Source organism: Miniopterus schreibersii, assembly GCF_964146895.1.
Source record: "Miniopterus schreibersii genome assembly, chromosome: 13".
Classification (NCBI taxonomy): domain Eukaryota; kingdom Metazoa; phylum Chordata; class Mammalia; order Chiroptera; family Miniopteridae; genus Miniopterus; species Miniopterus schreibersii.
The window spans coordinates 4,910,809-4,936,671 of NC_138113.1; the positions used below are offsets into that span (position 1 = coordinate 4,910,809).

General features: G+C 44.8%; 1 protein-coding gene and 1 long non-coding RNA gene across 2 annotated transcripts in view; both read right to left on the reverse strand.

The window, feature by feature from the left end:
* Positions 1 to 17,406, reverse strand: part of NBAS (NBAS subunit of NRZ tethering complex) — a 159,866-nt gene extending 142,460 nt beyond the window's left edge. The window contains exons 1-9 of the mRNA XM_081157251.1: positions 17,268 to 17,406; positions 15,239 to 15,293; positions 13,761 to 13,797; positions 12,964 to 13,041; positions 12,578 to 12,625; positions 11,213 to 11,256; positions 5,312 to 5,445; positions 3,753 to 3,886; positions 2,210 to 2,308 (exon numbers count right to left, since the gene is read on the reverse strand). Of these exons, the coding sequence (XP_081013377.1) occupies positions 2,210 to 2,308; positions 3,753 to 3,886; positions 5,312 to 5,445; positions 11,213 to 11,256; positions 12,578 to 12,625; positions 12,964 to 13,041; positions 13,761 to 13,797; positions 15,239 to 15,293; positions 17,268 to 17,384 (746 nt within the window). The 5' untranslated portion in view covers positions 17,385 to 17,406. The remainder of the gene's footprint in view (positions 1 to 2,209; positions 2,309 to 3,752; positions 3,887 to 5,311; positions 5,446 to 11,212; positions 11,257 to 12,577; positions 12,626 to 12,963; positions 13,042 to 13,760; positions 13,798 to 15,238; positions 15,294 to 17,267) is intronic.
* Positions 17,407 to 20,799: 3,393 nt separating this feature from the next.
* Positions 20,800 to 24,943, reverse strand: LOC308566692. The gene is made up of 3 exons (XR_014000217.1): positions 24,731 to 24,943; positions 24,436 to 24,547; positions 20,800 to 22,815 (listed from the first exon to the last, which is right to left on the reverse strand). It is a non-coding gene; the product is annotated as an uncharacterized lncRNA (long non-coding RNA).
* Positions 24,944 to 25,863: the final 920 nt, after the last annotated feature.

Genomic DNA, 25,863 nt, shown 5'->3' on the forward strand with positions numbered 1-25,863 from the left:
GCTAGTGCTGCCTCTCTAAGAAGGAACCAGGGTACCTAGTAAGCCAAAATCAACAAAACAAAGAGCACGAAGAACCCAAAAGAGAAGGCAGGAAAGACTGGGCGTGGCTGTAGGAGGGGTGCAGGACCGGACCATGAGACAGTCTGGGGGGATAAACCAAGTTCATCAGGCTGTGAGTTAGGGCATGTAAGACAGAAAGGCCAAGCCACAGAGCTTATCCCACAGCTTCTTGGTTGCTCTGTTCTGTGCCACCCATTCACCATCTCCATCTCTCTTCTTCAACAGGGTTCTCAGCATCAGGCAAAACAGTGCATTTCATCAAACCTTGAGTCTGTGCATCACCAATTTATCCCAACTCCACTCTGACTGATCTATTTTACATTTATAAAATCCTTGTGGATGATAAATATCACAAAAGCTCGTATTACTAAAGTAACCAAAAATAAATAACAATGTGATGAATATTTCAGCTTCGCTCATTTAAAAAGAGCACATCATGGAAAATACGAACCACCTAGCAAGGTTTTTGTCATGCACAACAGGGCGTTTACACACAGTCCTTGCTTTAGAACAATTTTCACTCAGAAACCTTAATGGGGTCATCCATTCCCATGCTGACTGCTGTCAAGAACTGCATATGATGGCAGAGCCAAGAAGATACCCCCTTCTGTGGTCTGATAATATAGTTAACATCCCAAAAATCTATATTTAAAGACCACCTTCCCCAAAAAAATACCTACAAGTTGCTCAGATCCTGGACCAAAAAGTGAAAGTGTTATGAGTAATGAATGTAACCTGACTTACGACAAACTAGTATCATGTAGTAACTGCTTTATGATCATTTCAAACCTATGGCCCTAAGGGAACCCCACTGTCCCCCCTCAAATACTGCCTGGAAAAAAGGTAGCAAATGCTGACCTTAGTAAAAAATCCAAACAATGCAGTCAGCATGAAATAAACTAAATAAACAAGAAAAAACAGCCAAGGATTAAGCTATAAAATACACTTATTTTCAAAAGGACCAGAAAAATAAAACAGAAAAGTGGGGATGGACAAGAATATGAAATAGAAGAAAGAGGAAAATCAAGAGAGAAACCACCTTTCTTCCCCACTCGGGAAATGAGACTGACTCATCCCAGGGGCTCACGGAGAAGCATCAGTGCATGAGCTGGGAGCCAAACGCCAGATGCCGTGACTTCCACAAAGCCCAACATGACACATTCTTTGCCTTCAAGTATCTGACATTCTCATGCGAGATATAGCATCTATTCATCAGAATAAAAAATAACAAAGAATGTGATATATACATAGTGCCCAAAATGTGGCAAAACACACAACAGCAATTCTATGTAAGAAAATGAAGAGGCCCCTGTTGCCTGTGTCGTGAACTAGTACATTATCACCTATGCGTCACCCAGCCCCTAGCATCTCCCACCTGAATCAACATGCCTCCAAGCGCCATTTCCTCATCTCAAACACTAAGTTTCCTGGAGAACAGGCAACCCCTAATGCTCCCATTTACCTGACCTCAAGCTGTCTTTCCAACACTCTACCTCCCATCACAACCATCACCTGTCCTCCCCTCCCACACACTTAGCATCAGCCAAGCTACACCTCCTGCAGTTTCACAAAAACACACTGTAGCTGCCTTCCTCATGTCACTGTTCACACTGTTGCTTTGTCTGGAATGCCCATCATGCTCACACGTACCCATTCTCCGCCAGTGCCACCTGCACACTTCCCTGATCCTACACGAAGGAAGGTCCCCTCCGTCTGGATCCCACATCACTTGATCTGCATCCTGTTAAGGCCCTTGCTTCTTTCTAGACTGCATTCCTATACCACACACAATGTTTACACACATATACACACATTTAAATAGAGAAAATCGCCTGGCTGGTGTGGCTCAATTGGGTGAACATTGTCCCACGCACCAGGAGGTCGCCAGTTTGATTCCTGGTCAGGGTACATGCCCAGGTGGTAGGTTCAATTCCTGGTAGGGGCACGTACAGAAGAAAACCAATCAATGTTTCTCTCTCACATTGATGTTTCTCTCTCTCCCTTTCTCTCTCTAAGCATGTCCTTGGGTGAGGACTGAAAAAAGAAGAATCAAAAAGGACAATTTCTTCTCTCTAAAACTGTTCTACAACTTCTATCCCCACCTAATCACCTAATACTCCACCTGAGGTGAGAACATGTGGTTGCTTACCTGTGACCAGGATGGTAGACAGCTGTGTTGATTCCTTGAGGATAATGACTACTGAAGCTGAAACAGTGACTCTCTTGATAGCTCTGATTTGTTCCAACACTAATTTAAGGAGGTAAAAAGAAAATATATACCATTAAACCATAGCGAGATGCAACTAAATACTCACTATAATTAAATTAAAAAGACAGACAACACCAAATACTGCCGAGGATGTAAAACAACCAGAACTCTGATGCAACATAGTGGAAATATGAATGATATAGAAACTTTGGACAAAGGTCCGGCGGCTTCTTATAAACTACATCTACCCTATAACTCAGCAATTCCATGCAAAGATATTGAACCAACAGAAGCGAAAATGTATATCCATAAAGACTTGTACTAGAAAGGTCATAGCAGTTTTGTTTGCAATAGCCCAAAACTGGAAACTCGGAAGTCCATCAATAGAAGAATACATAAATCATAAATGCTATGGACTGCATGTTTGTGACCGACCCTCCCTAACCCCACCATGGACTGAATGTTTGTCTCCTACTCAGAATTCATGTTAAAACTCTAATGCTAATACAATGGTATTTGGAGGTAATTAGGTCATAAGGATGGAGCCCTCATGAATGGGATTTGTGCCCTAATAAGAAGAGGCCAGAGAGCTAGCCAGCTTTCTTTCCACCATATGAGGCTACTAGGAGAAGTCAGTGGTCTGCAAGTCACAAGCAGGTTCTCCGCAGAAGGAAATCACGCTGGCACCCTCAACCCAGATGTCCAGCCTCTAGAACTGTGAGAAATAAGCTTCTGTTCTTCATAAGCCCCCCAGGTTATGGTATTTTGTTATAGCTGCCCAAACTAAGACATGTGAGACAGTCATACAGTGAAATACACTAGTCAGCAATAGAATGGAAGAAGCTACTCATCTCAAAATATGATGAATCTCCAAACATGCTGAATGAAGACTCAGAGGTCTGAGTCCATTAATGGGAGTTACGAGAACAGGCAAAACCAACCTCTGATAGAAAAAAGTATAAAAGTAGTTGCTCTGGGAGTGCGTGTGGACAGAGATTTACTGGAAAGGGGCACAAGGGGACTTTCTAACACGATGGCAATGTTCCGTGTCTTGACAGGAGTTTGAGCTACACAAGGGCATGCATTCGTCGTAACTCAATGGCTGGTACACTTAGGATCTGTGCATTTCGTTGTACGCAAACTATCTCAAAAGAAAACTACAAGCAAATATTGAACTTTAATTAATGATAGGCACACCAAAGTATTTAAAGTAGTGACTCTGAAATTCATTAAAAAATAAGAGTGATTAATGGCTGGATAGGAATCTGGCATAGCAAGTATAGTAAAAATGCTAACAGAATTTAAGTTGAGGTATATGAGTTTTCACTATACAATTCTTTCAAACTTCCTATTATATTTCCAATTTTTCATAATAAAATGCTGAAAGAAAAGAAAAAAGAAACAATAAAAGCTGACACTAAGCCAGAAAAATAAATATTATTTTGTCAAATAGGTCTTCCCAAATAAAGTATTATATTTTTACCTTACAAGGTAACTTCTAAGTTCTCCTCGGTAATTGATAACTAAAAGCTCTGCAGACCACTGTGCACTGGCTTTATATTCTAAAAAGATCAACCCAGCAACGGCATAGCTCAAATCACCTGCTAAACTCGATGCCTGCAGGAGAGAGGGAAATTAAGTTACTAAAAAGACAATAGAAGTTAACATAAATATAATAGGAAGATATCTGAGACACTGGCCTTACCAGGTGCACTCTATATAAGATAGCCCCAGAACTGATCTGTATACTGAAGAATCATGCAAATCAGGGTGCCTACAAGTAGACACCAGGCTGGTTGGACCAGCCTCCCAACCACAGCTGAAACCACAGCTGCCTCTATGGATGAGATATTCACCTAGAATAAGTGAACTTATGTTCACTGGACTTCATTGCAAAAAAAAAAAAAAAGTAATGCTACTATTCAGCTTCAAAGAATTCTGAGATACAGAATTCAGATATAAGCCTTCAAATGTTGATTTCTGCTCCCAGCAGTAATCAAAGCTAAAAGAGAAAGTCTCCAGTTACTTTCCATTTGCCTAATCAGCAACTTTAAAGGAAAGGATATTTAAAAACACCTAATGACAACCTCTTCCATCAACTAAGTATCAGGTTATAGTGCTAAGGATGTGAAGGCATGTGCACCTTGGGGAGCACACACAATGAAGTTCATCATACTGAATGGCTGACTCTTCATTACCTCGAACTAGAAAATACTGTAGCCACAAACACTTGATACATGGCTAATCCATGAGCCTCTTTAGAATCAGCTCAACAACTTGCAAACAACAACAGTGCCCAGAGCCCACTGGGATCAATTATGTCAGAGTTCTGTGGGTGGGGCCTGGGCAATCCAGTAAGTTTTTTGTTTTTCTTTTTCTTTATAATGCTTCCCAGGTGATTCTCAGATGCAGCTGAGTTAGAACCACTGCTCTGCCTGCCCTGGACCTCATCCACTTGAGGAAGGGCACAAAGTGAAAAGCACTGGGTTCCTAAAAGAGACACTTATTAACTTGACCACCATGCAAAAGTCCCTCTTGACTTCAGTTTCTAATCTGTAAAATGAGGACAGTATCTGCCCAATCTACTCAAAGGACCATTGTGAACATTAAATAGGAAGGTGGTATATATCAAAGTCATTAATAAAGTATAGAGCACTATGCAAACACGAGTTATTACTACCATTGATGATTTTCTCCCCTCTCCCTTTCTGTGTCTACCCCCTTTAGGGTAAAAAGTTCCAACTCTCCTTGAAGCTGTTCTTTCCTTCACTGGAAGCTTAAAACAGCTTTCAGCATCTCTATTTAACATTTACTTACTACCACGTTTTAATAACGGTGGACTACATCTAGATACTGCATTAGAAAATACAAACAATAAATTATTTTATGTGTAGATATCTAACTAGATTCTGAGCATCTTAATTTCACAATTTACTATTCGGATTTACATATCTATTTCCCCTCTCCTCACATTCATTCACTCAAAGGCCTATACATAAAAGCATTCAAAAAACACGTTGTCAGTTGAAGGCATGTACATACCGGGGCAATCACGAAGAGCTCACTTCCCATGAGGTCAAACACCCGCACAGTTCCCGTGCTCTCTGCATAGGCCAGCAGGGTGCAGTCATAGCTCCACGCCACACGCCTCCACTGTGGTTTCGGGTCTTTGGGAACTAGAAAAAAAAGAATGCTTTTACCAATGTATTATAAAGACAGCTAACACAGTTACTGCAACAAAGTTAAGTGTTCAACTATGTTACTTCATCTCCTAAGGACCTCTCATGCTGTAGTTCAACTAAAAGGAACAGCTCCCACAAATCCACGTCTTGGTCTGGTAAAGGCTCAGGAATAATATACCTCCTTTAGCACTCTTCAAAAACTGACGACTCTCCTCTCTGTGCCCCAAATATGCTGCACAAAAATCTCTCACAGCATTTATCACACCATACTGTGTTGTTTACACGACTGTTTCCCCATGAGTTTCTCAACTCTCTGAAATCAGAGACCATGTCGGATTCACCATTGATACCCTGGGACCTGAAACACAGTGATTCACGTTAAGTCTCAGTCTCTCAGGAAAATCCATATTAACATGGTGAGGTGATGCGAAGGGGTCAGGACTACCAAACATTTAACAGTGAATTATATAGCTGGAGTCTACTCCCCGCCTAAAAGAGGCACTGTAGCATCCAGATGTCCTCCCATCCCTGTGACATCCACCATCTCTGTCCTGCATGTGGGAAAAGTGTACCAGACATCACTAACTGTCTTCATTTTGACTATTTATCAACAGGTAAAAGCCTGCAAAAAATCCAAGAGGCCTTTGAACACAGAGGGTCTAGTGGATTTTATTAAACCCTAAGAAGATATTGCATATTCTCTGGAAAAGCAATCTTTTTTAATGGTAATAAAATGGGTAAAAAGATGAGCTGTCTTCAGATAGCTTTTAAAAAAATCAAACTTGGAAGTGAACATGGGCACAAAATGATAAACAACACGAGAATACAAGACCCACGCACACAGATGCTCCATAACCACCACCACCAGAAGGACAATTTAATGCCCTGGAGACATTCATGCGCTGGAGAGACACGGCAACATTTCCCACCATCACTGTTCTACCTATGATAGCAGACTTTTCCCCTTATTGCATTTTCCTGGGATAAGTAGATTACACACCACAGTCTATATCTGCTGAAATAAGTTCCATCTGAAGAGGATTTGTTTTATTGTTACTTCTGGTTATAACCAGGGGCTCCAAAAAACTCAGCATGTGCCTTGACCCAAATAAAGACATGTTTTCATTATAAGGTAAGATTTTACATAACAACTGGAAAATAAAGACTTCATTGCCAGATTTTTCCAGCTGCCCTCATGGTTTGGGAGAGGAATGAACAGTATGGATTTTTACAAAGCTCGTGTCAGTGGAGTTGCCTGAGAAGTATTCCAAAGGCTAGGGGTAAAGTCAGCCAGCCTTTGACAACTGCCACGTGCCTGGTGAGACCATTACACTGATTGCATTTCCTTCACAGTTCTTATCCCAAATAATAATCATGCATCTGTTTGTCTACTCTTTACTGTCTTCCTGCTCATTAAACTATAAATTCCAAAATGTCAGGCACTGTGCCCACTTAGCAAATAGCTTGATCACCTCTGGGACGTAATAGGTACTCGAGAGCTAAAGAGGCACCTCAATCCAGCACTCATTTACCCAAATTAGAAACTGTCGAGGATTAAAAAATAAGGGGCTCGGTTCTACTCTCAGTGCTGCCATGAAACGGCTGCAGGTGACCCCGGGGAAGCCACCAAGGCGCAGATTCCTCTTCTGCAAAGTGAAGGGTTCAATGACAGTCTCTCACATATATTCTTTGACTTTTTAAAGTTTTTTAAATTATAGTTGACATACATTATATTACTTTTGGATGAACAACACAGTGATTCAACATTTATATACTTTATGACGTGATCACGATAAGTCTAGTCACCGCACAGAGTTATTAGAATTTTATTAACTATACTCTCTATGCTGTACATTATTGCCTCCCCATGATTTATTTTCTAACTGGAAGTTAGTACCTCTTAATCCCCCTTCCCTCTGGCAACCATCAGTTTGTTCTCTGTACATATGAATCTGCTTTGTTTTCTAGAGGGTCTGATGCTAAGTGAAATAAGTCAGACAGAGAAAGAAATACCATATGATTTCACTTATACGGGGAATCTAAAAAACATTGCTTAATTTTAAAATAAAAAACCAGTGAGCAAGAGAAAACTACTGGGGCCCTGGCCAGCATGGTTCAGTTGGTTGGAGCATCGTCCCAGGCACTGGAAGGTGGAGGGTTCGATTCTCAATCAGGGCACATGCCCAGGTTTCAGGTTTGATCCCCAATGGGTAGGTGGAGTACAACAGGCAACCGATGGATGTTTCTCTCATTAATGTTTCTCTCTCCCTCTCCCTCCCTCTGATCCTCGCTCCCTCTCTCTGTCTAAAGTAAAAAAAGCAAACTAGAGAGATAGAGAATATTTAGCATGCAGAGAAGCTAAATATTTAAATAACTGAAATAGTGTCAGTAGAAGACATGATAAAAATTTTACAATCCTAGAATAAGAAATGACTAAGCAGGATAAGAAACCTTGAAGTTATAAAGGGGGAAAAAATGACAAATGCAATAACAAAACAAAAGTAAACCAAAAAAGACACCATAACAAATCAAAAAATATGACAAGGGTTAACATTCATACTATGTAGAAATATTACAAACCAATAAGTAAAAGTCAAGTATTCTAAGAGAAATAAAGGCAAAAGGATATGATCTAACAATTCAGATGAAACAGTAAAAGTAGACACTTAACATATGCTCTAATAACTAGACATATGCAAATTGAAACTGAGATGCTCTTTCCCTTTGCCTATGAACCTGATGAATATTTTAAAAGCAGGTAACATATGGTGCTGAAATTGGAGAAAGGAAATGGCTCGATTATACCTTTCCCAAGGCGGTATAAGGAGGTATGGCTTTCAGGAAGGAATCATGGCAATGGCTATCGCATTTTGAAAACTACACCCAGAGACTAACAGGATGTCATTTCCAGCACTGTCAGAGGAGGGAGGGGACAAAGATGGGTAAGAGGCAGGTAGAAAACAAGCCACCATAAACAGCCTAGGTTCTATCAAGAGGGGACTAAATAAAAATTCGGTTCACGTTCTTACAGTGGAGAATGCAAACTGAGAAGGTAATCTTTTTTTCACTTTTTCTACTTCTGCATTGTTTCAATTTGCTACAAGTATGTACTGCTTTTGTAATTTAAAAATAAAACAGAGTAACTGGTTTCAGGTTAGGCCCCCCACTGTAGAAGAAAGCACATGGAAGAGCTGTTTCTCACATGTGACAAATGTAATACCCCAGGCAGTGCAAGCCCGTGATCGCTGGGAGAGGGCTCACCCTTGCTTTCTGCCAGGAAGCACCTTCTGGACCACGGTGCACGAAGAGGGGCCTCAGAGGGGACATGAAAGTCTCACCGAACTGAGGAGCTACTAAGCTGGACTAGAATTTGATGACACAGACAACAGAATAGTGGTTACCAGAGGGGAAGGTGGGGGGAGGTGAAGAGGGTAAATGGGGGATAAACAGTGATAGGAGGAGGCTTGACTTGGGTGGTGAACACACATTTCAATATACAGATGATATATACAGAATTGTACACCTGAAACCTATATAATTTTATTAACCAGTGTCACCCCAATAAATTCAATTTAAAAAGGAGCGGAGAGAAAAGGAACCTATAGCTAGGAGGCCTGAGTCTTTGGCCAAACACAAAGCTGCAGACATACGGAAGCTTCCACAAGGCAGGGAGAGGGTGAGTATCGGGGAAACACCTACTGACGCCTGCAGAGGCTTTGAAAACGTTTGAGCTCCATCGAGTCACAGTGGAGAAGCGTCACTGAATCTCTGAGAATTCACAAGAGATTCCAGGAAGGCCTCACCTTCAAGTCAGGACTAATCTACCCCTAAGTAAAAGCTATTCTAAACCATATCTGACAATACTTAATAACCTTTAAAAAAACAAGCATATCCACTCCTGTCATATAACCTGAGCCTCCTGAATCACAGTTCCATTCTGAAATGCTTCATTTCAAAATCTGGGTGCTTCAAATAGTCTATGCTTCACAACCTTTGTCATGTCAAGACACACACAGAAAATCATGTTTGTATGGCACCGAACGGTAAACTGATGAGGCCACTAGAAACCAGAGGGAGCATATCTGAGCTGTCACAGGGCCCCTGGGCCAATGGCAGGTAGGTGGGATGTCAGTGCATCTAGAGAAGCAGGCTGTGGCTCAGCACTAGGAAGCTCTGGTCTATGGATCCCAAAATCAGAATAGGAGGAAAATCTATTGATTAACGTAGTACAGCTTTTAAAAAGTCTAATTCCATGTTCTAGTTTTAGGCCACTCTTCCAGATAGAAAGAAATGACTAAACTACTCTTTATGTCCTGGCAAACAGAACCAAAACAAGTTGCAATCCACATTTAAAACATTCTCGAATGGCCTACATCTTATAAAACAATAACTGAAAAATATCAAAGTGGAATCAAGCAGCTCCTATTTCAGTCTGTAGACTCCCCGACATGTAGCTTCAGAAACGCATTAACAACAACTGACGGCATCTCTCCAGGCATCCACATGAACCATCGTTTGGCGGATGTGAGTCATTCCCACAGAGAGAGTCCGATAACAAGCAAATGATCATTACCTCACATTATATGAAATGGAAAGAAGCCATTAATGCAGCGTTGAGGTCATAAATTCACACACTCGGAAGCCAACAAAATAAAACGTTAGCTCTCAAACCATCACTATCTCATCTAGGCTGTCACATTAACTGTGTGCACTAAAACTCTAACAAATACTATCGTTTGAGTGAAATGCTGAAGGGTTAAGCTTCCCATTTTCATGTTAACTTGTGTATTTCTCAGTTTACTTCCTGGCTAAGAGCAGGTGTCCGATGCCAAAGCTTAAAGGGGCCCCATGTGTCTGACTCTGGGCATTCCCAGCATGCTTCTCAGAAGCCCACAGAAGGCTCCCGAGCCCTACACCCAACACAAGGGCAGCACTGGGAAAAGGGCAACCGAATATCACTTTTTCCTCAACAATTTCATCCATACTCCGGGTTAGAGACTCTCACCCAACTCTGTATTTTCCCTTCATCATTTTTTTGTCAAAGTTTATACTAATGTATCTGAGTGTCTGTATGAGGTAAGGGACAAGGCCTTTTTGCTCACAATTATACCCCTAGTACCCAGGAACAATTCATATACATAAAAGACACTCAGTAAATTCTTTCTGATTATACCAAAGAATGACCAAATCCCAGACTTTTTTTCACTAGTCTGTATCTAAGCAACTTTTAGTATTTTTTTTTATTGATTTCAGAGAGGAAAGGAGAGGAAGAAAGATAAAGAAACACCAGTGATGAGACAGAAACATCATCAATCAGCTGCCTCCTTTGCACCCCCTGCTGGGGATCGAGCTCAAAACTCGGGATGTGCTCTGACTGGAATTGAACCGTGATCTCCTGGTTCATGGGTAGACACTCACCCACTGAGTCCTGCCGGCCAGGCCCAACTCTTGATTTATGCCAAAATATTTATTTCTTCACTGAATTCAAAATAAAAGCTACAGACACTAATGAATACTTTATCACAAAACTGGCTTAGATTTTTTTAAGTTTCAATTTCAAATTTCTCCAAAATGCACATCCTAAAGCAAAATTAAGGCAGTAAGAGAAATCAGTTAAGATTTTTGAAAATTATTTTAATAGGCAGTTTTAATAATCCTTATTAATAAATATTTATTTAATATATATTCTGACTCTTAAGAGATACTGTAAACTATTGCTGATTAGAAAGTTTCATTTTTTAGGTATTTTGGAAACTCTTACCTTGACATTTCCCAATAACAGAGGTAAAATCATCTTTTGCAGACCTGCAACGTATGTACAAAATGAAGACAATAGTTTTACTATAACAACACTATTGTGTACTATTATACAAGACCACTGACACTACAGACTGGACATCTTTACTAATAACATGAAATCATTTCTCTCTTACAGAGGGTGTTCCGTGCCTCAAATAAGACCCTTTTATTAGCGAAAATACTTTCTTCCAACATTTCTTTTTCATCAGAAATGGAGTTATACCAAGAATGAAGTGACATAAGCACAAGTGAGTTTAAACATAAAAATAACCAAAGTGTCCTTCGATAGGTGACTGGATATAAAGATGCAGCACATGTATAAAATGGAATATTACCCAGCCATAGAAAAGATGAAATACTGCCATTTACAACAACATGGATGGACTTTGAGAATATCATGCTCAGTGAAATAAGTCAGACAGGAAAAGTCAAGAAACATAGGATTTCACTCATATGTGGGACATAAAACTGAAAACAACAAATGAACAAATAAGAAAAACAAATTAAACAAAAACTCATAGACACAGACAACAGTATGGTGACTGCCAGAGGGAAGGGGGGTGAGGGGTAGTGAAGGGTAAAGGGGTCAAATACACGATGACAGAAGGAGATGTGACTTTGGGTGGTGGGCACACAATGCAATATACAGATGATGTATCACAGAAGTGTAAGCTTGAAATCTACATAATCTTATTAACAAATGTCACTACAATAAATTTAATTTAAAAGGTACAACACATGTTGTCTGCTGTTCCTAATTTCCCAAAGAATGAACCTGTTTTACTGAGTTAGTGGCTACTGTTTTATCTCTTCCATAACTGATACACTAATTAAAAATAAAGCATATTAGAAGCCCAACTTAGGGAAGTTTTCTAGATGTGTATATAATGCCAGTGAATGTCTCAGAGGACAGAGAGTGTCACTGGTCTCAAGTAGTATGCAACCTTGGTCCTGTGCAGACCCACAGCCCATCCACAGCTTCATGCCCACAGAGCAAAGCAGCCCTACTTTTTTAATACCTTCCTGAGCATCTGCTTAGCTGACTTCACAGCACACAGTCAAACAAGAGTAGATTCCAGAGTTCTAGACAATATGCATTGTCTACTGAGGAAGCAAAATTCTTCAGGAGTGGTCTGGGGAAGTGGGAAGACAAACATGCCCCACTAAGAAAGTATCTTTCATCTTTAATTAGCAAAATTGGTGTCTGGCATCTCACCAACGTGAGCTAATAGAAAAACCCTTTAAATGTGCCCCCTTTAAAACTCTTATTCTCAATCAAGTAAAATGCTTCTCAAAGGAAATTTTTAATATGAATATTAGCAATTACCTGATCTCCACACACTGATCTTGAACAGCAGCCAAAAGCTTTCCATTGCTTTCACAGGGGAGAAAAAAGAAACAATAATCTGTATGCACATTTGTAGCAGTGTTCCACACAGATGGAGTGATTTTAAGAAGTTAAAATCATGTTTAAATTTTTTTCATCTTTTGACCTTACAATTAGAGGAGCATTTGGTACAAAAGCATACAAAATGATTCAACTATAGCTTGAATTAACACATTTAAATAACACAACCACGTGTGTGTCAAAGGAAATTTATATACAATAAACATCAAGACTGTAAGCCAGAAACACCCCAAAATTAACGCCATAATGAAATTTAAATGCTAATCCAGGTAGAGAAACATTACACGAATTTTATACATCCTTACCTTGCAAGGACCAAATGCCAGTTTATCTGTTTATTAACCAAGCGAACCAGGCCATCAGGAAGCAAAAAGGGTGCAGGGCTGAAACCACAACACATGAGCTAGCTTAAAGTCTAATCATGAAAACCACACACACACCACACAAAGTAAAAGCAGAAAACACTGGAATAGTCCTAGAGCAGAACCAAAGGTCTCTTTTATAGAACCATGTTATCTCTGGAGCGTTTAAGATTAGATGTCCTCAAATAAAAAGCAATCTGTGGTAAATAATTCCATAAGACAATTCCTACACACGTATCTAAAAGCTGAATTATATCCTTTGTCCGAATAATCACTTTTTTGTTTCTTTTAGGGTTCAAAATTAGCACTGTGCCTGAAAACATACATAACACCCAAAAGAATTCAAAAGTACACCGGAACTGAAACCCAAAGAACCTTCTCTGATGCCCAGCAACTGAATGCTGACAATGAGAGGGGACATGACAATAAGAACAAAAAAGCTGTTTACAAGCTTTGAAAGCTACAGATCCACCACGCAGACACTCAAGATAAGGCTGAGAAAGCTCATCAGTGAAAGCAGAAGCTATAATGAGACATTCTGAATAATGACTAAGGGAACAAAAATTACCCCAAGTTTATAAGACGTTCTGCCAGGGTATGCCAGATGTTTGAAATGCATGTGCTATAAACTGGGTTCACCTGAATGTCAGCATCAATATCACAGTTCAGTTCTGAAAACTTAAATCATAAATAGGACAATATTGTTTGTATTCCATTTCTCTGTGGAATTGACAACTCACCTGTACCAGATGTACTGGCGTAAAAATAGTAAACGATCTGTAATAAAATAAAATAAAATAAAAAGCCAAATATGAATCAACTGTTTCTTATGAATCATTTTCAAATTAGATTTCTTGATGATAAAATCTAAACTACACTGTAGACTGAGTCATTACCAAACAAAACACAGAGCGTACAACTCTTCAAATAAGAGAACAAATAAAATCTAAATTACACTACAACTTTTACAAGATCATATATTTGTTTATATTAAGCTCCAATCTGGTGCTTTCAAAACTTTGAAGTAATTCCTAACAGCACAAAAGGTAAAAGCAATTTGAGATGCTGAATTCTGCCAAAAGGGCTTTAATAAAACCATAGAGTAGAAATCACAGTAATCACCCTTTAAAACCAGTGTTTTTATAAAAAATTAGGATATCATTTTATACTTTCTGGCAAAAATTTAAATAATAATAATAATATCTAAAATCGGGGAAGTCCAGGAAAAACATAATCCCTAACACATATTGACAATAAACGTTTTAAAGGATCTCATTTAAAACACGTGTGTGTGAGCACGCGTTCGCAGTTAAGTGTGTATCGCTGGGGAAAGGTCTGAGGGATAACAGGCTGCCTGTGGGGGGCAAAATGAAGAAGAATTTACTTACCCTAATTTGTGCTTATCTGTAGTCTCTAAATTTACTATAATACATTTTATGGCTGGTATACATTCGCTAAATCTTCAGAATTTCAAAGCATTTGTGATAACAAAAATTGAATATGCTAGTGCTTCTGCTATCAGAAAATAAAATTATTTTATCATTACCAGAAGATAAAATTACAGTTAACTTCAAGTACTCAACTCCTTTGAATCTTCTCTTTATGAGTAGCTCATACTCATCAGTATAAATAATAAGGATGGGCTTCGGAACCAGAAAAGCATGCTGCCAAATTCCAAATAAACGACCCTGGGCAGGTTCCCTCACCTCAAGACATACACTGGGAACAGCGCCTACCTTGCTGGCCTGGGAAAGGTTTGTATCAACTAATACCTGCAAAGCCCTCCCAGCACTGGCTCAATGTGGCTGGTGTGCGACACTTAATGCAGATCCCGTGAGCGCACATGTGAAGCCTGCCAGCAGTTAAATGAATGCCCTGGTCAATCAGTTTTGCAATTTGAATAACTCTGAGCAGGTGTACCTGAAACATCATGTAAACCACTCAAAACAGCCTGTCACTGTCTTCTCACCCTCAGTGTCCATACTCTCTGAGGCTCATACTCGGTTTGATTTTCTTCATTTCTCTTAGAACACACCCATAATGGCTAACTCAGGCCATACATTAGCTCTACTCTGCATTAAAAGTGTATGTGTATATATACACACATATATGTATGTATGTACATATTATACACCATGAAAATATACACATATATAAAATTAAACATTACCTGCTAACTGTATACTTAAATGTAGAAAAATAAATCAGCTAAACTTACCTCGAACTGCTTTTGTGATGAGAAAGGATGCACCATGCTTTCGGTTGCCTCTAGGCTGCAAATGGAAAAAAAAACCACTTACATTTGAGAATTTTCTAGTAATCCTTACACAACATGTAATATTCTATTTCTCTGTAACTACTCAGAGCACCAGGTAGAAATTACCAGTATTTAAAAACTACTTCTAGACAGAAACAAGGAGAAACAGGCCTGGAGATGATGGGAGAACCAGTGAGCATATAACAGAGTTCCAGGCATTTGTGAGGATGAATTTCGGAAGAACAAGGAAGGATTCAGGCTGGAAACTGTTCCAAATCAAAACACCAGTCCAAAGACAAAAGAAGTCAGGGCAAAGACCATACTGGTCCCCAGTTGAGTTCAGCTGGGAGATAGAGAGGCCTAAAAGAAGTTTTGCTTGCAGGAAAAGGGGCCATGTAGATTAATAAGCTCATGCCTGGAGGCAAACTTATTAAATATTGTATATCCAGAGAGAAAATGCTACTAAGGCACACACTGATCTATAATTGCTGCAAAAAGAATTAAGTATAGACCAAACGCTGTGTGGGCTAAACAATTCCAGGCGCTACAAATACTGAGCAAGATGTACCGATGTGCTGTTAGAAAAGGAATGATGGGTGTACAGTAAATGCAGACGGATACGGCTGAAAAGCACAGAAAAAAGTTGTTTCACTCAACAAACACGAACTGATCATCCACTTTAGGCAAGGCACAATTTGGTCCTAGGGAGGGATATAAAGATGACTCAGCCAGGGGAGAAAAAAATCAGATGTAGCTGCTCCAAGAGCCTACTGTTTGACAACTGAAGTCAAGAAGGGGGACAGGAAAAGAAAAAAAAAAAAGTGCCATGAGGCTTCAGTGTAGGTTGATGCTGTGCTTTTTTTTTTTAAATCAATTTATAACAGTTAAGCCTTCTGAACCACCGCTGTGATTAACCAGCGAGGGCTGAGGGGCGAAAAGCATCCAGCCAATAGCGGCGGGCGCTGCTTCCTGGCTGCCTAAACCTACGAAATATTCACCCCGGTAAAGTCAGGCAGGAGCTAAAAACACTCATCTACGCAGACCTCTGCCGGCCTACGGAACACAGTATGCGAGACCAGCAGAAGCCGCCCTGGGAAGAGGTTAGAGAGAAACGACGGGCTCTACAGGCGGATGAGCGGCTTCTCCGGGGCAGACGCGTGGGAAAGACCGCGTACAGGACACTGGCCTTGGGCGACGGCCCTCGCCCACCCTGCCGCACGCCCTGGGCCTAAGGCAGTGGCTGGCACGGGTGGGCTCTCACTCCGGCTCGCAGCCTTCACCCTGCGCCCCGAGGTCGCCCTCTCCCGGGAACGAGCGCCGAGCCCGAGGTCCGAGCGGGTGCCCGAGCCCGCGACCCCTCCTCCGGCCGGGGGCCCAGAGGGGCGGGAGCGCCTCGCGCTCGGCTCCCAAGGCCGCAAGGCCCGCGAAAGAGGCGCGCCTGGGTGCCGGGTGCAGGGTTCCGGGCGCTGGGTGCAGGGTGATGGGTGCCGGGTGCTGGGGCCACACGGACGGCCGCACGCAGGTCAGGCGCTTCTCGACTGAAACGCCCACGAACTGGCGCGACTCGGCCCCGAGCAGGAGCGAAGGCTCGATGCCGGGTCCGCGACAGCCGCCGGGAGCCGAGGGGACTCTGCGTCCTGGACCCCGCCCCTGCAGGGGAGGACCCGCCCGGGCCGGGCCGCGCGGAGGGACCCCGGAGCCAACGCCGCAGCTCCCCTCCGAGCACCGCGCGCGACAGACCCAGACCCGAGGTGCCCCCCGGCCACGCGGAATTCGGAGCCCGGCGGAATCCCAGGACCCGCCTCGCGGGACCCGGACCCCCGCCGGCTCTCCGTTGCCAGGGCAACCGGCCACGCCGCGAGCCCCGCGCCCCCGCCCACCCCGCGCCTCTACCCTACGTGGCTCTTCCTCCGTGGCTCCGCCCGGGCAGCGCCTGCGCCCAGCCGGCCGCGGCTCTGGGGGGGCACCGAGGGGGTAGGACCTGGCTCACCTGGACTTCTGTCTCCGGGGGCCACTCGGTGTTGACCAACAAGTCATAGAGGATCGTCTCCTCCTCGCCCTCAGCGGCGCCGGGGCTGACAGCCGGCGCGCACTCGGAGGCCGCCATGCCCGTCCGGCGACCCGGGGCGGCGGGGGCGGGGCTACGGCGTCGCGCGAGGGACACGCCTCCCCGGCCGCGGCCGCGCCCCCAGGGCGGGCGAGGGGCGGGGCCTGTGGGCGCGGCGCCGACGTGGGGCGGGGCCTCGCAGCCGCCGCCGCCGCGGCGGGGGGACCGCGGCCCCTGCTCCTCCGCGGCGCCCCCGGGTCCCGCTGCACCCCCGCTGCGCCCCCCGTGCGGCCGGCCGCGCCCCAGCCCTCTCTTCACGCGTCGGCTTCTGCAGAAGGAAGGGCGTAGAAAGCGTCTCCCCGGGATGATCAGGGTCGCCCGCGCCCTGACCCTGAGAAATGGGCGCAGGCGGCGTTGTTTTTAAATAAACGCCAGAAGGTCGGGCGGCGCGACCGGTTGGAGCGCAGGAAGGCGCCGGAGGGGCGAAGCCGCGGAGGCTGGGAAAGGCGGCGGGGGCCGGGCGCCGGCGGGGCCGCGGGGCGGGGGGCTGGGCCTTCAGCCGCGGGGCGGGGGGCTGGGCCTTCAGCCGCCGGGCGCGTGGGGGCGGAGCGCGGGGCATTTGGGGGCGAGCACGTGGGGGGGCACGGGCGCCAGCGCGTCACCGACAGGCCTCATTTTATTTAGGGGCTCCGCTTCTTGAGCTTCCGCCAGCTAAACGAGCCCACTACGCCGAAGCCATCGGTGACTCTGCACTGGCCCCCTCCGGCTGCCGCGTGGGCGACGCGGACGGACGACGGACCGTCCTGCCCGGGGCCTGGCGCCAAAGCCCGGCTCGGAGGCTGCCGGGCACCTGCTCGGCTGCGTGACAACCTAGTTACTTACGAAGGCTGTAAGCCGGGGTGGAATAATAGTGACATTAAGAGCGATGCAAGAAGTTGTTCCCTCCAGGAAGCCTGGGGAGTATCAGCCCTTCCTGAAATGTGCTGAGGCTTCCCTAATTTCTCCTGGCGGACGGACAGACAGACAACGTTCCCGTCCGCCGGGGCGACTCCGACGCCTCGCGCCCCGGGAACGCCTGGCAGGGGATTGGCAGGTGCCCGAGCCCGTGCCCCGGCTGGGAGCAAGCCCGCTGAGGACGGCCCGGGCCGGTGAGGACGGCCGCCGGGTCCAGCCCGGGACGCCCAGGGTCGCGGGAGCACCGATGCTTCAACACTCAAGGCGGCAGACCCGGAGCACCGAGGCCTGCGAGGACAGGGACTGGCTTTCTCAGCTCTAAACCCAGCCTGAGGGCGGGCCCCAACACCACGATTTCATGGGCTGCGTGAATTGTTCATAGTTACGGCCATGCTGTTACAGGCTAACCCTTTGGGCTTTAAAAAAAGAGAGAGAGAGAGATTGTGACTCTTAAAAGTCATTTATTTTCTCCAGCAAAATAATATAGGCTCAAGGAAATGTTCTCTCAATAAGCGGATCATTCATGAGCTCTGATTTTTTTTTTTCTCTCTCTCTCTCCTGTTATAATGAAATTACGGCCAAGTCCTTCAGTTTACCCTTGAGCTTCCTCTAATAAAAAATGACGGGAAACATTAACCAACAGAACAAGGACCCGCTGAAGCCGACGAGGAATTAATAATGTGCTTTGATAAGGCAAAGCACTAACCGAAAATGTAGAAGCTATTAAAACATTAGGATCCAACACTCTGGAAAAGCTAAATTAAACACCGAGGATTAAGAACCATTGGAGGTGGAATTACTAAACGTCTCTCCATTTTAATGTGTTTGCTCCCGGGTGGAATTCCATACAGTAAACTGTTTCCTGTGGAAGCCCTTGTCATTTTCGGTTTCTGTTTAGATAAATATGTAGACCCAATATTAAACTTCTTAAAGTCTTTAAAGTCTAAATTGTTATTTAAATACAATTTTAATCCAAGGCAGACGTAAATTAATGATTAAAAAGGTGGCTTGGCAACCTAATTAAGCCCTGAAGGAATTAACTAAAAGAAACAGTAAAGGCATTTAGGGGGAGACAAAAATCTTTGCCAAACTTAAGTAACCAAGTAGGAAAATAGTATCTTAAAGTCAAATGTACCAATGTCTATGCTAGAGACTGCTCAAGAGTTTACACTGACCCTCAGAGATAAAACTCAATGGTTGTGTAATAAGTACGCAGTTATAGAATGTCATTTCTTCTCCTGCCACTGATCTTGACTTGAACAAAAAGACCTTGTTTTAATCACAGCTCTGTTATTGACTCTATTAGTCAATTCAATCCCCTTGTGCCTTGGTTTCCTAATCTAAATATGGGGCTCGGGGGACCTAAACTAGGGCATAATTCTGACAAAGATTCTCTCCTTAACCAAACTCTAACCAGGCTCCTCTGAGCCCTATTCTCAACTAGGTCTCAATCTTGGCCTATTAGAAACTAGATTCTCAGCACAAATGATCTTGTCCACTCCCTACCCCCTACATTAAAAGACTTAAAAGCTGACATAGTTTCTAACAGCTCAAGGTTGTTAGGATGATCCTGACATCACCCCCCACCAAAGTGCCTGCCTGAGAAAGTTCAAGCCTCCCCAAAGAATGGACTGTTAGTTCTAGTTACATCTGACATAGGCCCCTGAAGCTCTTTCATAGAGCTTTTACTAAAATGACGTGAATCCTTCCTCTGTCCCATTGAGATGTGTATGGACCTCCCAGGACCCAGGAGTGTCTTTCTTGAGGACCTCAAAGCCATTCCTTTGACACGTAATCCTCAGGCAGGACAGGGCCTCTGTCTCCCAGTGTCTGTGGGAAGATGGAAACCTAATGGGTCATTGCCAGCTAACAGACAGTGGCCTGATCTGCACTTACACTCACTAACCCACCAGCCCCTTGTCATTTTCATTTTCCCGACTCTGCTCAAGACCCCTCCGGGCTCCCCTTCCCATTCTGTCATTTTCCCTTTAAAATGTCCAGTTGTTCCTGGGCGGGCATGGCTCAGCGGTTGAGCATTGACCTAGGATCCAGGAGATCGCAGTTCAATTCCCAGTCAGGGCACACACCAGGGTTAAGAGCTGGATCTCCAATCGGGGGGCCATGCAGGAGGCAGCCGATCAATGACAACTCTCCCTCTCCCTTCCTCTCTCTGAAATCAATAAAGATATATTTTTTTTTCAAAATGCCCAAGCCCAGCTGGGCGTGGCTCAGTGGTTGAGCATCGACCTGGGATCCAGGCGATCGGGGTTCGATTCCTGGTCAGGGCACATGCTCGGGTTGCGGGCTCGATCAATGACTCTGTCATCACTGATGTTTCTATCTCTCTCTCTCCCTCTCCTATCCTCTCTCTGAAATCAACAAAGATATATTAAAATAAATAAATAATAAATAAATAAAATTAGAAAATGCCCAGTCGCCTCTGTACAAATCAAAGTTGACTTCATTTCATGCTGGGCCCTCTTCCTTCTTCAAGTAGTATATTAACAAACGGGGAGGAAGTCACACCACTTGACTTCTAAAGCTTGGTCACATAAGACCACATCGCCCTTGGGAGGCTGCCTTTGGAACAGAACTGCCATGTCGTGGGGAAGCCCAGGCCGCATGGAGAGGCCCCAGCTAGGGCCTCGGCAACATGAGCGTCACCCGCCAGCTGAATGAAGGAACCGTGAAATGAGGCCGACCCTCTCCTTCAGGTCTTCCAGTTGAGGCCCTGGGAATTGAGGAACAGACATGAGCCATCCCTGCTGTGCGAGTACCGTTTCCCCACCCACAGAATCTATGAGCCTGACAAATGGATGTTTTATGCCTCTACCTTTTGGGGTAATTTTTTACATAGCCGTATTAACTGGAACCTGACTGTTCAGAGCTACGGTTGAAGCAGCCCTCGCAAGTCCCCGGTCTTACCATCGTAACATCATTGTCGCAGGCAGAATAAATTCCCACAGTGAGAGCTACTCTTCAGGTATTTTAAACAATTCTTGACCATCCTTTTTATCCCCTCCCCCCCTTTTTAAAATATCGCACGTTGTCTCGTTTGAGTCTGTTTTAAATAGAAATCACAGGCTTTGTCAACAAGAAAAGCCGGGATCAGTTTTAGCAGACAGGAGGGGGGTGCGGTGGGGCAAGGACGCTGGGAGGAGGCTGGGAAAGGCGGCCTGCACCCCACACCCCGCACCCCACATGCTGATGCAGAAGGACCCTCCTGCAGGGCAGGGAACTCAAGGGGCGTGGCAGAGTCTGGGCGGCTGCATTGGAACGTTTGTCTGTCTGGTGCACAGCTTGTTCCTAAACATCCACAGCCTCCAGGCCCTGTTCTCCTGTTCAGACTCCAAAAGCGGCACCATTGCCTCAAGGGCCATCAGCATCCGTTGTGGGGGCCGAGGAGCACTGAAGATGGCTGGTGTGGGACAGAGAGTGACATTCATGCCCGCAGGCCAGTCAGCACCCAGCTGTAAATCACATCCCTGCCTGGCTGGCTTATAATGAGGCCGACACCGTCAGCGAGGTCCTCTTTCTGTTTTACAGCCCCTCTGAAACTCATCGCCGGTTGTCCTTTGTCCCTCTGTCCCCATATATCTGCAGCGATGGACTTTACGGCCGCTTCTTCGGGGGATGGAGAATTATAGAGCTCTGGATTTATGTCTATTTGCCGGGCCCCCTCCGGTCCACACGCCATGAGGTGAACACCGGGGCAGCGAAAATGATGTCGCTTTCTAACAGATCGGGACCAGTTGCTGACAGCTTATTTTGACAAAAGCATAAAATTCAATGATTGTTGCTCAGCTGAGAAGCTGTAGGAAATTCAGAGGGGGAAAAAGAGGCTGCTTAAACGTGAGCCATCTCCAAACTGCTACCCCGAGTCGGGTAAATTGTGAAAAATGGGCTAAGTAAGCGAAGCCAACAAATTTAATGACAACAATAGCTGGTCTAGAAGGGACATGATTTATCCCTGAGGCTGCTATTCAAAAACACCTTTGGCTGGTATTCAGGGATTGTCACCTGCTATTTGAACAAACAGGAGTCCGTTAGGGAAGAGGTGGGGTGTGGGAGCTGCCTCCGGAGGGCCTCCAAGGGTCCTTGTCTACTTGTACTCACACTTCTGTATTTCCACACTGAGTGGGCATCTGTGACCAACAATATATTGCAGAAGTGACCGTCGGTGGCTTTGATGGCTGGGTCATAAAAGATATTGTTCATTCTGCTTCGTTCTCAAGATCACTTGTTTTGGTGGCATGAGGGTGGCATGGGATGCCAGCAGCCCAGGAAGAGGTCCATGCGGAGAACAGAGGCACAGTCACAAGCGCAAGCTGCCTTGATGAGCTGAGCTCCCCTCTCCAGCCTTCAGATGCCTGCAGTCTGGGCCAGGAGCCCGGCTGTAACAGCAAGAACGACTCCCAGTGGAAGTGTCCAGACAAGCTCCTCCTGAATTCCTGCTCCACAGAAGCTGCAGTGATCATAGATGGTTACCCTTTAAGTCACTAGATTTTGAGGCAATGTGATCTGTAGCAAGAGATAACTAATGAGATATATATATAAATTAAGATTAGGTTCAGCAAAGCGGGCAGAAAACAAAAAACAAAGAAGACATGTCTTTGTCTCGCATGCAAGAAATCTAAAGTCACAGTTTTGGCTAGGATGGTGCTCCTTGGTGTCAGGGACTGACATTTTCTGAATGATTCGTTATAGAAAATCCATACTGATGAATGTTTCATCTCCTTTCTTTTCTGGACCTGTTAGGAACATGTTGAGCTGCAAGCAAGAGATAACTAACAGCTGCTTAACTACATAAGGCATTCTCAGACCACAAGAGATCTAGAGGGAGACAGACCTGGGCTGGTAACTTAGATCACCGTTGCCATCAAGGATGCCATCTCCTACTTTCTGCTTCAATAGCCTTGGCATAAAGCCATGGTCGTGACTCGTTGCTGCCTTTCCAGGTATCATGTTCCTGTTCCAGGAGGAAGATTACTTCCCAGTCAGGCCTTTCCTTTTTAAAGATCCCCTGCCTGGGACTTCTATTTACATCTCCCCAGGCAGAACTGGGGCTCGTGGCTGTCTCTCCCTGCAAGGGAGTCTGGAAAGGTGATTACTCACATCATCGCCCAGCCCGTATAATAGAGAAAGGCAAGGGGGAAGGGGACTGTGTGTGGCTTTTGGATGGCCGGTCCACAGAGTCCACAGGGCCTACCCTCTCTCACTGTCCTGAGGATCTGAAGGGCATATTTCTAAGGCCTGTCTTAGGAGTAGCAAAACCTCATGTTCTGCAGTGAGCTATAGCATAGCTCGCTTGAAAATGCAGAGCACATTTTACTGGGTGCATAAAAAACATAGTAAAATTACACCATAACATGATTAGTGGGGGCCAAAAGATCCAGTTACATAAGATTTGGGGTTATTGTGGGGTTATAGAAATATGTTGGGGGAGGGGGACACAGGGAAGTCCCAGCTGGGAGTTTTACGACAGGTTCAAACTTTACCTGGCTCAGCTGCACTTTGGCGCTGCCCAGTGGTAGGTGTCTTCCCACCTAATAACGTAGCTGGGTTTCTGGGACCAGGCAGGGGATTCCAGAACTGTCTCCTGGTTAGCAGGTGCCCATTTAATCAGCCTGTTCTAGGGAAAGTGGACCAGAAGGAGACTGGACTGGCGGTACCCATCCTCTCTCTCTTTGTTTGGTGAAGGGGTTGCCTGCCACTTCTCACCCTGGTCCTGTCCTACCTGCCACGGAAGGTAGCCAATCACATTTTGTCCCAATTCAAATTATTGAGGGTGTTACCTCTCTCTTCACCTCCCTTCCTTCCTTTCTCTCCCTCTCTCATTTTTATTTATTATTTATTTATTTATTTATTTAAAATATATCTTTATTGATTTCAGAGAGAGGAAGGGAGAGGGAGAGAGAGGGATAGAAACATCAATGATGAGAATCATTGATTGGCTGCCTCCTGCACGTCCCCTCCTGGGGATCACGCCCACAATCCAGGCATGTGCCCTGACTGGGAATCGAACCTCGATCTCCTGGATCATAGGTCGATGCTCAACAGCTGAGCCACACCCAGCCGGGCTCATTTATATTTATTAAAGCAGTATATTAAATAAGCTAAACTTGAAAGATCATAATCAGAAAACATTATCCATTACCTTGAAACCCTCTCTATGGGTTATTTCTCTCCCTGACCTAGATGGAGCCTCTGGCACCTTCCAGATAATGAAAAGTTGTCTGGTTACATTCATCACAATTATAGCCTTATATCTGCAATTAAACAGTGCAATGATCAAAATTCGCGATTTCAACTAAAATTATGGCTTCCTCCCTCCCCAGCTTGCAATGAGGTGGAGGGTACAGTCAGTCTCTTCTCTGCCCTCCCCTCTCCCATTAGCTGTTGACTCTGAGCCTGGGGGCAAGATACAGCCTGGGGGGTGGGGAGATACCCACCTTTATCTGGTGCCATGGTGATGTGATTTCTGTGCTCTCTGGCGCAATCACACTCAAGGTTGACTCTTTCACTTTTCACTTAGGAGTACTTTTTGTGGGCATCTTGGAGATTCTTCCGCTGGTATTTTCCAAGTGCACTTACAAGAGGCAGGTGATGGATTCCTCTCCTCCAGTTAGAAGATGAATACAATAGGGTTCTTTGCGGGGGGGGGGGGGGGGGGGGGGGGGGGGGGGGGAGTGTCTGTCTGCTGCATCATTTAGCTTCTCTAGGTAGCTCTCTTGGGCACATTCTGTTTGCAGATAGCTTCAAGTCCACTCTCCGAAGGTCCAGTTAGTCCCAGGAGGAAAAGGTCACAGGTTTCCCCCTCGGTTGTTGGAGATGGGGTCTGCTTCCACAGCGGCTTCTCCTTCCCTGTCTCTTTCCTGCCCTGCCACCTCGCGGCTCTCTAGCCACAGCTGCTGATAGCATGGCTCTGCTTCCCAAACCCCAGAGCTCAAAAGTTCTCTGAGCAGTCCTGTTAAACACTCTCTCCTCTGAGGGAGAAAAAAATGCCACAGCGCTTCAACGACTCCCCTCAGAGAAACCTTTTCTCAAACTGGCACCTTCAAGCCTTCCACATGTTTAAGGTGGGGATCCGCTAAAGGCACAAAAATCCAATTTCAGGTTTCCTTCTTGCAAGTCCTCCATAATAAGTGATCCCCTGCCTGTCTTTGGAATGTGGGGTATGTGGCATCTATTCAGAACCGCCACATTGCACAACTCCCAGGGATATCACTTATATAAACGTATATAAAATATAATGAGGATATAAAATACAATGTGAATGGCGGCCCTGGAGGTGGGAAGCTGCAGGCCTGATGTATTGTCCTTGGCTGTTGGATCATCAGGTGAATCCCGTTACACGTAATAGAAGTGCTAGAGCTAACACCTATTGTTGCCATGCGCCAGGCACTATTTTAGGTGCTTTACCTACTTTAATTAACCCACATAACAACCCTACAAGGCAGATACTATTCTTTTTTTTTTTTTTTTCTCAAGGCAGATACTATTATGCACAACTATCTCACAGATGAGTCAGCTGAAGCCCAGGCTTATTAAGGTTACACAGCTAGCAAGTGGCGGAGCTGGAGTT